This window comes from Phaethon aethereus (assembly GCF_964289735.1).
Source record: "Phaethon aethereus genome assembly, chromosome: 17".
Classification (NCBI taxonomy): domain Eukaryota; kingdom Metazoa; phylum Chordata; class Aves; order Phaethontiformes; family Phaethontidae; genus Phaethon; species Phaethon aethereus.
This window is the reverse complement of record NC_138593.1, coordinates 1983474-1997568: the sequence shown is the minus strand read 5'-3', so window position 1 is coordinate 1997568 and position 14095 is coordinate 1983474. Positions and strand designations below refer to the sequence as shown.

The window sequence follows — 14095 nt, the reverse complement described above, 5'->3', positions numbered from 1 at the left end:
TTTTGTTTCCTTTTTTTCCTTTTTTTTTTCTTTTAACTTTAACATTGTCAACAATTCCTCACTGAACTGAACTAGTAATTGGAAGTAAATGAAAAGTCAGAAGAAAGGCTAGGTAGGCCAGTGTGCTCCTATCCTTCGTATGCTAGTGGAAAAATGTATTTCCCAGGAACTGTAAAGGTTGTGTCAACAAACAATAGGAATTAACTACTATGGGTATTCTGTAACTTATATTTCTTACATAAATATCTCACCATATCTGTTTGTCTCATGTCTAAAAATGCTGAAACCTTATCAGGTTTCAGCATTTTTCTGCTACAGTAATAATCAGCCTACCCTGACCAGATTTCAAACTATTCCAATTCAGTAGCTACTCTTTGCAAATAAGGATGTTTTTCCTCTGTGACAAAGCAGAACTAATCAAAAAATTGAAATGAGTGCATCTTGGCTTTTTCATTTCTTGTTGATAAAAGGCTTGATTTGTTACAGAAAACACTTTAGGAGTAAAATAAATTATAAGTTTTCGTGGCTTTTTGGAGTACCAGAAAGTCAAACTATCTGGGAGAACTTATAAATATTAGGCTTTTTAATTTAATTCAAATATCTCAGTCTAAATCCATCATATGGTAAGGTTAGCAATATTTTGATGTTGAGAGTTTAAAGTACGTGTAATAAATACAGTAAAATTAAATGTATTAATAGGTAAGTGTGTGGGAAGCAGGGATTGCTATGACTGGCAAGAATTTGTCTATACTACTTATTTTTTCTTATCTAATTCTGTAGCAGCTGTAAGCTTAATTCAAAAACAAAATCTTACTGTGATGTTTTACAGACACAGAACAGAACTGCTTAAAAGCTAATCACGAAGCACCACCTGGGTAACTGCATTTGGAACTGATCACTGTGTTTGAAGGCGCCCATGGATGGGCTGGGGAAAGTCTTGATGAGAGCAATCACGCATCTTGAAAACACAGCTTATGAAGCAAGCTTGGAAGGACGTTCAGTCTCGACAAGAGAAGGCAGAGAGGAGACATGATAACAAATGCGTGAAAGGCTGAAGCAGGGAGAGAAGTGAGCTGCTGCTGTTGACAGGACAAAAAATCATGGACTTAAACTGCAGCTGGGGAGATACAGGGCAGACATCAGGAGACGTTTCCCAGTGGCATGGCGTGTTCGGCAGGACACTGGATTGCCTTCTGAGCTTGTGGGACCTCTCTTAACGGAGGGCTTTGGCAATGCACTAAGCAAGTATCTGTTGGGCCTGATGGGGACTGATGGGCTGATCTCATGGTGCAGGATTAGGTGGTTTTCATAGTCCATTTGCTATTTTATGTGTTCTGCTCAAAGTAATTTCCATATTCATGACAGAGAGAAAGCAGAAGGACCTGTAGGAAGGAAAAAGGAAAAAAAGCAGCTTTGGGAATGTCATGTAATAGCTTGTTCACAGAGAGAAGTAGTGATGGAGGGAATGATGGAGGAATTGTTCAAAGATGGCAAGAAGCAGAATTTTGCCAGCTTGCTTCCATCAGTCATGTTTTGTAGGTGTCATCCGGAATGAAAGGCCTGAGGCAGCTGTTTACTGCAGAAGGCTAGAGCTGGTCTTTATATAAGTTTTAGAAAAAGGTATGTCAATCCTGACCCAAAAAGGACTTGCCTTTCATAAGCACATCTCTAAGTAAGGATAACTTGCAAGGGTGTTATAAGAGATAACAGTGACTAGAGAGTCTGAAGAAACAGGACACCAAAGAAAAGAGTCAAAGTAGGATTTTAAATGAGAATTTGAAATGAGGTGGCTTTTGAACTTTTATTATTTTTGTCTTCTACTTGAAATTCACAAATCAGTTCCAAGATCTCGTGAAGTCTTAATTAGCAGGTTTTCACAGGCATAGCAGCACTAACTACCTTTTTCCTAAGAAAAGGAAGCCAGGTCAGTGAAACCCTGGCCTGAGAAAATGCTATTGTCTGTACTCATTCTCTGATGACAGGCATTCAAAACAAACTTAAAATTGAAAGCCACTAATTGAGAACTGAAACCATGCAGCGCAAATTGGAATGCCTTTTCCTCTGGGAAGAACAATTTTGCTCTCTGTGTGGTGTTGTTTTGCAGCTATTACTGCCCACATCTCCAAAGATGCTCTTCCCATACTGCCTACCTCCCTTTCCTTTCTTTCTTGAAGGATTTCTCCTGTTCTTTCCAGCATTTTTCCTATAATCTCCAGACAATTACCTACTTTTAAAGGAAGAATAAGAACTATTACACAATAAAGTCATAGAGAGTGAACAACTTGATGGAATATGAGGGAGACAAACAAAAAAGGCTATAGATGTCTACTTCACTACTTTGTTAGTGAAGGGATGTTGCTGATTTCTGAGAGAGGTGCAATCTTCCTATGCTCACTATGATTCACCTGTTTTTCCCTCTGTTCCTTACAGCCAGGTGGTATAAACCAGTAAAGGCCAGTTAATTCATTATTCCACAGACTTATGATGGACTGGCCCCCAGATGAAGCCAGGATGGTTGAAAACCTTTTCATGCTGCTGCAGGTTAGGACAGTTTCTTCATTTATAATATTGAGTTGAGTTTATGTGTAGAGTTAAGTTTATGAATGCTGCAGTGAAAGGTCAAGCGCTAATAAAATCCTGGTCTTGACAGGTAAAAATCAGTCTTTTCTGGAATTGTTTTATGATCCCTTGACTTTATGCTTAACAACATGGCAGTGTTTCTTTAGAAAGAACAACATCACAAGTAGCCTACAGATAAACCATGAAGAACAGTTAATTGCCCCTCAACTAAAATAACCCCATGAGCAATCAATCAATAGAAGAACTGAAAGCACTCTATCTGTCAGTCATCCAAAGACTATTTGGAGGACTACACCAGCATCACTGCCTTCATTCGATTCTTGGTTCACAAATAGACAGCATCAGCCCAGCCGTTAACATGCAATACAGTGATCACATTACGTGTTATTGTGCTCATTCCTCCATTCTTCCAGATTGTTGTCATATGGCTGTTGATTGTGCATGACAAACACTTTAAAAAGCCATTTCTTAGGCTTGATTATACAGTCTACCCAGCCTTGGTGTGGTGGCCAATTGAATGATATGAAAAGTTGCAGCTTGGGGTGACAGGATGGGAAGAATGATAGAAATTCTAATGAGTATTCTTATAAATCCCCAGGAAACAGCTGCACTGACTGGCTCACGCTGGGACACCCTTCTCAGGTACTTGTGAAATCAATTGTTATTTCAAGTGAGCCCTAGCCACACAATTTGTGATGTTATTTGTATTGTTTTCACTTTTTTGATTCCAGCTGTTAGACAGTTTGGAGATTAATGGGTTGCCTGTGTTAGAAGACAGTTACATGATGATGCTAGACATTGCCTTCATGAAGTCCTGTTTATTTACAAAGCATGAAAAACTCTTCTTTCCTAGAGTGCTGGATTAAGTAAACCACAGATTTTTGTGCGCAGTGCTTTGGCCAAAGCCAGTATTTTGACAAAAAAAAAAGCACTCTCAGTTTTCTCTTCCATCAGCAGTCTCAAAATGCAGTTTTCCTTTTTCTCCCTGTGTGTCCCTAGTACGTGCATGTGTTTGGTCTTTTTCTCTCACACAGGCAGAAAGCTCCAGATTTCAAATGCCCTTTTTGCACTTTCTGTGTCAGTCCAGAGGGAAGCCATGCGGATAATGTGCAATGTACAGAAGCTTTGCCATGTGCCTGTCATTTGAGTAATAGTTGCTATTGTTTCAGTTCTCTGATTCTAGAGAGGCATTTGGTTGGTTTTTTGTGCTTATTTTAAGGAACAGTTATGGTTACCCAACAATTTCTATGAAATTCCGTGAAACAGGGCTTCATTTCAGCTTAGCAGGACATTCACACACAGTAATTTGAATACTGATTTTACCTATACATCTCCAGTGAAACATTTTGAGGGTGCATCATCCTTTTTAGGGCCTTCATATTTCCTTGTTCTGAAAAATAACCTTCCTTCTTGGTATATCAAGGACATAAGCTTGCTGCCTAGGACTGGTTTTGTACATTTTATCTTTGTATTTTATTTCCTCATGTGAAAATGGGCATTTTGAACAATGGGATACCATGTATAGCACATGTTGATCTGAAAGCCTTAATTTTAAAAACAATTACATCCTAAGTGCGTCCATCGAGTGAGTGGAGAACCTCTATATCAAATAGGACTGACAAAATAGATGAAGATATAATTGCTTCTGGTTTAGTCTCCTATTTTCTTCACGAGGTTTAAAGCCTTTCTTAGTGCTACTTGGTGTGGTTCTGTGCTTCCCACTGACTTGCTCCAATGGACTGAATAAATCATTTAACCTTGGAGTACAGTTTCTCGGTGTTATAATGTCAGTTTTTACCTCTGCTGGGTGTCACGATGCCAATGTGCTCAGTGTATGTAAAGTATGAGAAGTTGTTTATTACGATCATTAAAAAAAAATCTGTAGGCAAAGTGCTAGGAACTGCTAATTGGACAAAATGCGGAAACACAGAATGTCACCAGAGACTCTAAATCTTTTAGCTGTACCGTCGTGTAGAAATATAACGGACTAAGTTCTGCAAAAAAATTACAAATTATAAGTAGGGCTATGAAAACATTTACTCCTCATGCCACCTGTGCCAGTCTTCAACACAACACAATGTTTTAATTTTTTTAGTATTAAATGTTGATATGATCTCAGTAGGGGAAGATTAGATTAATGGATCAGGTCCCCTTCTCAGTGTCATCCAAGCATAGATTTTTTTATCCTTTTATGTACTTGAGAACATTGCCATAAATCATATGTCTGCAGAAGTTTAAAACACTCCTTGAGACCTGATATGAGAAAGTATTACTGACATTCTGCAGGTATGTGAAAACTGACTTCACTGAAACTAAGTTACTTGCTCAGGATCACAGAGAAAATCAATAGAGCAAGGAAAAAAAAAATTAATTTCTTTAATCTCAAGTAACATTTTGTCTACCATGCTTCCTTTCTCCCTAGCACTATTACTACTAGTAAGTATTTATGTCTGGTATAGTGCGAACCATGGTTAGGTCATAGAATTTGCTGGCTGTGTGTGCAATCTATCATGTAAATTTATTTCCACTGAGAAAGACAAACATTGAAATCATGGGGGAAAAAAAAAACAGGATAAAGTGAGCCAAAAAGGGCAATCAGCTGACAAAAAGGTTTTGGACTCTTCATCTGTGAGAGGGTCAAAACTGGTCTGATCTAAAAAAACCCCAAACAACAAACAAACAATGAAAAAGCAACTAAATAAGAAAACTCATGGTTGCTTATTGGCAAGCATGTTAAATTCCACGTAGAACCATCACAGACCAACCCTCTTGCGTGACTCAGTGCAAATGTTGACTGCAGCCTGTGGGACTGGCTTGCTTTGTTCAATTGGTGGCTTCCTGAACAATGAGGAAAAAAAATAGCCAGAACTATTATGAATAAGATCCTTATAAAAATATGGATTTAATTGCTCTAATTGCTTAAACAATGAGTTGTCAAGTGCAGACTGTAATGCAGGAGAACCGGAGAAATCAAATTAACAGGTTCCCCTTTTCCTGCATCCTCACCTTCCCACACAAGTCACTGGGAACTTCAGGTGCAGTCTCCAAACCAGAAGAGGAGCAGGAGCTCTTAATCCTGTACCCACATGATTATGTCATTTATGTGACCTGCTACTTCAGGACAATAATGACAGAAGAAAGCATTGTGGACTCTCCTATGTAGTTCTAGATCTCTTAGACTAAGCTGTCCATGTGTCTGTCTTGTAACAGAGTAATAGCTGATAAAATTGTAGGAGCCACCGGTCTTGTAGGTTGGTGTGCTGCTTAATCCCCTAAACAGTGTAGGAATATAAATGGTGCAATCTCTTGAATCCTAATGGAACTTTAAGAGACCTCAGTAACACAGCCTTCACAGTGAGCCAGGACAGGGCAGAACTCTGCTGTCCAGTTTCAAACTGAGCAGGGTAATTGTTCACCTGGAGTTTTAAGTGCTGGTTAGAAAACTGTAAAAACCAGTTTTGATCTTAAAAACAGTTAATTTTAACAAGGAGAAACCAGGAAGCCCTCTTCACTGAAAGACAAGACACAAAATGTACTGAAAGAAGAATATACAGCGAACCTGGAACAAATTCTGTTAGTAAAATCCATTTGGATGGGGTTTCTGATGCTTGAATCATTTAAAATGAGATGGGAATTTGGAGAAGAGTGGAAGGAGTTACCTAGCGTTGGCTGGAGGAAGGCTGCCTAGGCCAGCTCTTCTCTATGAATGGTTTCTCAGCTGGTCTTACCTACATTTTCTATGAGACTAAAGCAGAGATTCTTCCAGGTGGTGAAGACAAAGAAACTGTCCCCAAATTCTATTTATTCTTTGTTGAGCTTGTGGGGAGATCCAGAACGACTTTTCGCAGGAGTGGGGCTGGGTAAACCAGTGGCAACAATGCTGTGAAACTATGAGGAGAGGAAGGTGGAAATACGCTGGTGGAAAAAGGTTCAGCTGCCCCTGTGTGCCAAGGCACATCCTACAGGTATCCTATAGCATAGATGAACCAAGTAGCTGATCGCTGGACGGCTGGACATTTGGGATATTTTCCTCAACACCTGTCCAAAATGGTATGTGTGGCAGTGCTGTAAAAGCACTTTCACAATCTGGCCATAGCATCTGCTCTTAATTAAAGTTGAAACCAAGCGTGTCGCACCTGAAATGCCAAAGCTAACATTCTCCACAAAACTGACATCAGAAAGTACTTTGTCTTGCAAATAAGCCTCAGTTTCTCCTAAGGCTCCTAGTCCCAGAAGCAAAGCTGGCATCTGCCTCCCTGAGACTGCCGGCTGACACGGCAGCTGGGACACAGCCTCTCTGGGCTGGACTGAATCCATCAGGTCATTTCACAGAGGCAGCTAATAGGTAAAAATAGGTGCCTGTAGATAAAAAAGCATTGCATCTTATTACCAATTCCCTGAGAAAGCCAACATTCCTCTCTCTTTACTCTCAAAAGGATGCTTTATTATAATTACATATCACTTTATTAGGCAGCTGAAGCAAAGAGCACATTTAATGCTAATGAAGTGCTGCTGTGGTTGAGTCTGTCACTATTTTTGGCCCTGCACATCTCCAGCACTTTTGATAGGGTGACTGAGCCTTCGGATGGCTCTAGCTTCTTCTGTGGGGGATGCTCAGTGAAAAGCAATGACTCAGCTAGCCAGGGCTGCAGAATTGTTTACATGCTCAGAATGAGAAAAGCTGCGGGACAGCAAGAACGCACACAAAAGCTCTTTGTGTGGTAGAAGTATTTTTCAGGTAGTGGACAGTATTATCTAGACTGAAAAATCCTTCTGAATATTCACTTTGTTTCTGTGTTGGTCACCTATACAGTCCTTGTTTTTCCTCTTTTCCATCCTTCACCCCAGAGCATTTAAAAAAAACATAATATCCAGATTTCAGAAAACTCAAGGAGAATATTCTAGAAGTTGAGAGAGAGAGAAATCACAGCTGTCCACCAGCTGCCTTTCTGTATGAAAGATGAGGTGTTTTGCCGTCTCCATTTTCTTCAGCAAAGCCCGAGGAGCTGCTTGGTACTGCGAAGGCATGATTTGGTGTTAAAATTTGACTTAACAGCTAGCACCCCCAGAAGCAGGCCTGCTCCCACGCCCCTTTGTGCCAACACCAACATTCATCTGGTCCCACAGTGACTCAGTTCAGGGATCTAAACCAGCAGGAAAATATTCATTGCTCCCTCTCACTCTCTCCCCACCTTGCAGGGCTGTGTTACTGGTCACCACCGAGTCAGACAAGTGACGGGACTGGGGCAAGGGCAGCAATGGCAGCACGTGAGACCATTTCTCTGTACCAGCACTCATTAAGACAAGTGAATTATATTACCAAATCACTTCCTGACGGCACACTGAAAGACAAAGCCTCCCCTTTCGTAAACAACGTTAGTAATTCCAAGTATCATTTCAGGTCTTCTGATACACAAATGAGGAATGCATCAGAGTAACTAGTAATTATAGAAAATACCATTGTATCTACATGCCTAGTTGCTCATAGTAACTAAATAGGGCTAGTCTAAAACTCCCCCCTTCCCAGAGGGGAAGGGAACGCCTGAAGCACTAGCACCTCTTAAGCGTTCTTAGACTGCAACTGTGTGACCGAATCAGTTTGCAGACTTTGCGATACCACACGCTGCTACGAACTGTTTTGATCAAGAGGTTTACTTGCCCTTTCTGGAATTCTTCCATTTAAGTGTTCCCATGTACAATTTTAAGTGAGCTTTCTGAGCATATTGGGTTAAGACTTTTCTTTGGTAGTATCAGGAAACTTATCTTAGTACTAGCAGCGAGATGCGTGTCACACTTTCGTACCTTTTTAGAGTTGATTTATGTAAGCAGGCCAGTCCCACCACCGCAGTAAAATCTTCATGTCAGCTTAAGAAACCCCCGACTATACCCATTACTCACCAAGCCACATACAACAGAAGATGCAACTCATCGCAGACATAGCTCCAACGACAGTGAAAAATGCAGAACATCTTTCCAGAGCACCACGGGGCAGAACCTAGCACAGACCAACACGGGGCACACCCAGCCAGCAGGTCAAGTCTGCGTTTGCACAAAGCTTGCTCACTGGCTCCCTCTGCTGAACCACACTAATATTTAATATGTTAATTATCGAGCGGAAGATGGTGGAAGGGAAACCGGTGCCACGTACCTCCAGACTCCATGCCAGCCAGCAGCAGCTATAAAGATGACCATAGCCCCTCAGTGCGAGAATGCACTGAGCCATGTATTCTGCAGGTATTTTGAGTTTTTTTCATAGGTTCTGGAGGACTTGAAGCCCGATCCCTCCTACCCTGTGGATGTGACATGTTGCAGGCTTCTGCCTCGGTGGGGGTCGTATTCCTCCCTTTTCTAGCCCCTTTTCCTGATGCTTGTATGAATTTGATGAAATTCCTACTCCCTGTCAAGTTTGACCCCATTGGCTACTTTCAGCTAAGAATTAATAAGAAGACAGATGGTGCAGTTATATAAGCCTTGTTTCCTGCATAAGTCTGGCTAAGAAAGAGCTCAAGCATGCCAGATTTGTCAATATGTACATCCTCGGTTTTTGTAAGAGCAGAGCTATTCCTACCCAAGCACCCTCTTCCAAATTATCTGGTTAACTGACCTCAACAGAGGAAGACGACAGACAGGACTAACTTTTTCGACTCCCTTTCTGCCAGTTTTTGAAATAGGAATAATTGTTGAGACTCTGAAAGTCTCCCAGGATAGAAAAATGCTTGCCTTTCACATAAACAGCTTCTGCTTTTTAAAACTCATTTCTGAGCCTACAGAATTAAGAATCATGCTTTTTCTTTTTCACCTAAGCAGGTGGTATTCTTCCTGACTAGAAGTGTTACATCTCACATGGATAAACAAAGAAAAGGAAAAAAAAAAACGAGATTTGGGAAGGGACATACATTCCAAAGTTTGTTATGGTTCCAGAGGTAAGTTACCCTGCAAAACTATTCCCAGCGTTTCCACTTCAAAACACACAAGACACAGCTCCTGAAATGCCTCTAAAAAGTTGTATTTGCTGAGGTTTATGTGGTGATTGATGGATCAAAGCTGTTCATCAGAAATACCATCTCAACAAGCTTTAAAATGCTGATGAGTCCACCTAGCAGTCATTTGTTGCCAAGACTTGGTTCTTCACAAGATAGCTGAAGCACTGGTTTCAGCGCAGTAAGGGTGCAGAGAAATGCATCAGCACAGACACTGGGCTGGATTTTTCTGCAATGTGTCCTGACGGGTAGTAAATCCAGTATTTGTATCTGATATTCCCAAAAGAAAATATATTGGTGGGGTTTTTTCCCCCCATCCCAACTCATTCCTAGTTAAGCAAGCTGAATTCCTGTTTATACTGAATAGTTAAAAAACCAACCACAATCCCAAAACAAAACAACCAAACTAAACCCCTACACCCAAAGCCTTACACACTCAGACTTCTAGTCATCTGCATACAGTCCCTCAGAATTTCATGCCACAAGCAGTTTTCCCTATTCTTTAAATAACATGCATTGTAAGATTTGTGCAACGCACTCGGTTACGGATTGCAATGAAGACACCGGAAATCTTTGCTTTTTTCCCTTCAAGTTTAATGTGGTGCTTTCAGAACAGTTAGAACACCAATTTGTGAGGATAGACTCCATTTGAGAGACAGAATGTAGAACGCAGATACCCACGGAGCTGAGGCACCTTCTTGATTTGTGCAAGGATCTGTGAATCCACTGCCTTCTGGTCTGACTTGCGTTGCTCCGTTAATTCATATTTCTAGAAAATACAAAGAATAACATTAAAATCCTGTAGAGAGACTTCAGACTCTTCTACAGAGATGAGAAAATTCAGGGCAAACCCCGAGTTCTGGCATTTTCAAGAAATCTTTTCTCCATTTGTTCTAAATATGGGAAAGGTGGTAGGAGACCGGAGGTGGCAGAGAGAACTGCAGCCACTCTGGCTTACGTTGCAGGTATCACAGCCAGCAGCATGCTGTTGGCAGTATCAAAACAGCAACGGTGTTTCTTGGTCAAAAAAGACATTTAACTGGAATAACCGTTGCTGCTGTTCTGCTAAGGTACAAGGAGAAAAGAATCTCCAAATTTAAAAGGGGTTTATATCAAGGCTGCTGTATTAATTCATTTTAATGGCATTACCTCACTTCATTGATGACCACTTAAAATTCAATTGCCCATTTGTTTCATGGTATTTCCCCCTTTCCAGCCTGGCTTTAAGTAACAAGGGCATTCAGAGAGAATGAACAATTGTATTCCTTACTTCTTTTTCAGTGTCAAAGATCTCTCCTTCCTGGTGCTTGGGCTTACGCAGCCTCTTCTTCTTAAAGTATGCATCAGTGAGATGCTTGGGAATTTTCACTCCAGAGATATCAACCTTTGTAGATGTAGCAATAACAAATTTCTGATGGGCCCTACGCAGAGGGACGCGATTGATAACCAAGGGTCCTAAAGGCAGAGGAAAGACAGAAGAGAGAACAAGGTTAGCTTTCCTGACAACGACACTGTAGTGTATGAGATGACTAGTTTCTTCAGAGGTGCCTACAGCTAAAATCTGAACAATCAAAGCCCTTCCCCCACAGCCTCTAAAAAAGCCAAAAAACACTTCCTGATCTCTTCCAGGTATTGAAGCTTCATTACCTCCCCTCCACCTCCCTGGGAAGCCACTAAACATCATTCCACTTAGTTACATGAACACGATATGCCAAACCATCCGCGTGCAGTTTTTTTACCTGTAACAAGCAAAAGGCCAGTAGCAAGCTGCTTCAAGAAGACGACGCGCTGGAAATGAAAAGAGATGTGCCATCAGTCCTCAGGTCCCAGCACCCTGAAATACTGCAACCAAACCAGGACCCTGTCCACACTCTCCCTGTATTACTGGTGTAAGCATTGACGAAGCACCCAGGCACAGCCACAGCTGTGTGACTTGAGAAGGAACCACCACACAAGCCGAACTACCAACGCTTCTCTGAGCACAGCTTTGGCCAGAGTTACCACATCTACAACGGCTCACAACTCTCCACGTGCTTCATCATTCAAGGCTGAGCAAAGCCAGTTAGTACTTTTTTTTTAATCTTTGCCTATTCTACAGGATGGCGAGGCAGCCATCCTGTCACCCAAACTCTTTGTACAAAGTTAAAGGCAAGAACTAAATAAAACCCAGAAGGGTACCGCAGCGTATCACATGGTCAGAGCCACCCCCAGTTGCCTTTTTCCCCTTCTGGTCAAGATTTCCTTCCCTGAACAGCATTCTTTTAAGTAATGGGACATCAAAGTCATAGAATTAAAGAAAATAAAGGATGTCAGTTAAGACCTGTTAGTAAACGTCATTAAGATGAAGAACACAGCTCAACCTAACAATCAAGCATTACCTTGATAATTAGATTAAGAATGAAAGTGTAATTCTTCCTTTGCAATAGCTAATCGAAGACAAAGTTTTGGCCTCACTGCAACAGTAGTTAGAAACATACATTGGGTTTGCTATTCTGGAGTGCAGTTAGCACGATACGAACCTATGCACTTTTCTGCATTGCAGGAAGACTCCCTTAATTTTGTCTAAGCAACTGGACTAGCCTGTTTTACTTCCAGCTCTGTGTAGAAGACCATTAGTTTAAAGACTGTTTCCCTTAAGGCAGGACAAGAGAGCATGTAGGTAGAATTCACAGAAAAGCAGATTTGCAAATTCACATCTCATGGCCAAGCAGTGTCCCCTGACATCAGCTGGTAAATTCAGGGCACCTGTGCTCAGTCAAAACAGTTTCAGTAAAGAAATGGTGCAAAGCTGCTCTGAAAGTCCGAGTGGGGAAGAGCACAGGAAGAAGTCCCAATTACCTTGCCTCTGTGACGACCGGTCAGAAGGATCAGAACAGTTCCTGGAGTAATAGAGGCACGCAGTCTCCTCTTGTGCTGGCAAAAGGGCTTTTTACCGTGACTCAAAAGCTTGCGAGGAACATCTTCAGTGGGATAGTATCTGGGCTAGAAAAAAGAGGAGCAAAACATTGTACCACCCTGTACTCCACAAGACAAAGCTTTCATTATGGTTTACATCCTTCCTTTTGTAAGAGATGCTATTTCACTAAAGATGACCTTTCCAAAAGACTTTTTTCTGCTCCAACCGGCACTTCAGGAACACACTGAGTATTTTCTGTACAGTTATGCAACAGCCAAAGTTGAGGCCAGCTCTGTGTTTCTGAGCATGCTTCCATTTCAGCACAGCAATACAAATGGCAGAGAAGAACCTGCTCTTGCCTACTAACCATTGTCTAAATTACCAGCATCTCCCCAAGAATGACAATCACTGGGTCCGTATCTCCTGGAGATAACTGCCAACAGCTTAGTCAAGCACAGCATGGGCTGAGGCTGCTACGTCACCCCAGCCAAGAAGCACATCATCTAGTCAAAACTTAAACGTAGCAGCCTTAAACTGCGCGCATCCAAGTTCTTTTGCTTACCATTTTGCGGATTTTAACCACACGGGTGCCTCCGTTCTTGTCTCCACCAACTGGCTTGGTGATGGTTGCACGTGGCTTTTCTTTCTTTTTCTTTTCTATCTGTAGGCAAAGTGAAAATGGATGAAATTTGAAACCAAAGTCACCATGAAAAGCATGATTATTTAAACGCGGTAGTTATTGTCCTACCTTTGTTTCTGGTGCAGTGTATTTGCGCTTGTACAGTGCTTTTCTGGCATACATGGCTGACCGGGAATATCTCCCAATACCCCGGGCCAGGACAGGGTTACGGCTGGCATGATGCTTCTTAATCTTCTTCTTCTTCTCACCTACTTCTTTCTGGCCGGCGTTCTGCTCAGCTGGCTTCTTCTCACCTGTCTTTTTCTTGCCCGGCTTCTTCTCACCAGCCGCCTTCTCATCTGGTTTTTTCTCACCAGCCGCCTTCTCGCCCGCCATCTGTGGATCCAAATAAAATCAGAAATTACAACTTATTACAACGTGTGCAAAGCAGTGTCTAAATGCAGAAACAAAATAAAAGAATGGGAACTTCATCCTTTACACCATTCTAATAGTTGCCAGCCACCTCTTGCAGCCCTGGTAAATCAAGACACTGCCGACTCAGAAGCCCTTCAACGAACACATCCGTGCCCTCCTCGGCACAAAGGCAGAGAAAATGCCAACACGCACCGAGGCCGCAGCCGCCCCTCTGTTCCCGGGGGTGGTCACAGACACCCCGGGCTCGGGACTACCCCCCGGTCCCGCTGACGCTGCTGGGCCCAGCCACACTGCAGAGCTACGCCGGCCTTCCCCGGGCTACCGCTCTGCCCTGCGGAGGCCTCCACCTCCGGCCCCTGCAGCGTCCGGCTCCCGCTTCCCAGCACGGCGCCGGCAGGCCCCGGGAGGCTCTGGCCCAGCTTCTGCGGCCTGGCCTGTCCGGAGGCGGCTTAACCTCCCGCTGCACCCCTATATGGGCCCCCAGGCCTCAGGGCCATCTCCCTGAAGGCACCGAGCCGGGCCTGTGAGCTCGGCGCAGCCACCCGAGAGTAGATGGCGGCGGATGACGCCCGCCGCGCCCCAGCC

At 42.6% G+C, this 14095-nt stretch overlaps 1 protein-coding gene across 1 annotated transcript; it reads right to left on the bottom strand.

Annotated features, from left to right (window-relative positions):
- Positions 1 to 10164: 10164 nt before the first annotated feature.
- RPL6 (ribosomal protein L6) lies at positions 10165 to 13482 on the bottom strand. The gene is made up of 6 exons (XM_082007880.1): positions 13205 to 13482; positions 13019 to 13117; positions 12399 to 12542; positions 11300 to 11348; positions 10831 to 11015; positions 10165 to 10329 (listed from the first exon to the last, which is right to left on the bottom strand). Exons 1-6 carry the CDS (start codon positions 13469 to 13471, stop codon positions 10177 to 10179), a joined length of 897 nt encoding a protein of 298 aa, XP_081864006.1. The 5' UTR covers positions 13472 to 13482; the 3' UTR covers positions 10165 to 10176.
- Positions 13483 to 14095: the final 613 nt, after the last annotated feature.

What these genes read in the sequence shown, in the direction of transcription:
- RPL6 (XM_082007880.1), bottom strand. Translation starts at nt 13,471, where the DNA reads ATGGCGGGCGAGAAGGCGGCTGGTGAGAAAAAACCAGATGAGAAGGCG. An exon ending in TGGTTAAAATCCGCAAAATG is followed by an intron (nt 12,543 to 13,018) that starts GTAAGCAAAAGA and finishes TCTTTTTTCTAG; the next exon opens with CCCAGATACTATCCCACTGA. An exon ending in TCTTTGACACTGAAAAAGAA is followed by an intron (nt 10,330 to 10,830) that starts GTAAGGAATACA and finishes TGTATTTTCTAG; the next exon opens with AAATATGAATTAACGGAGCA.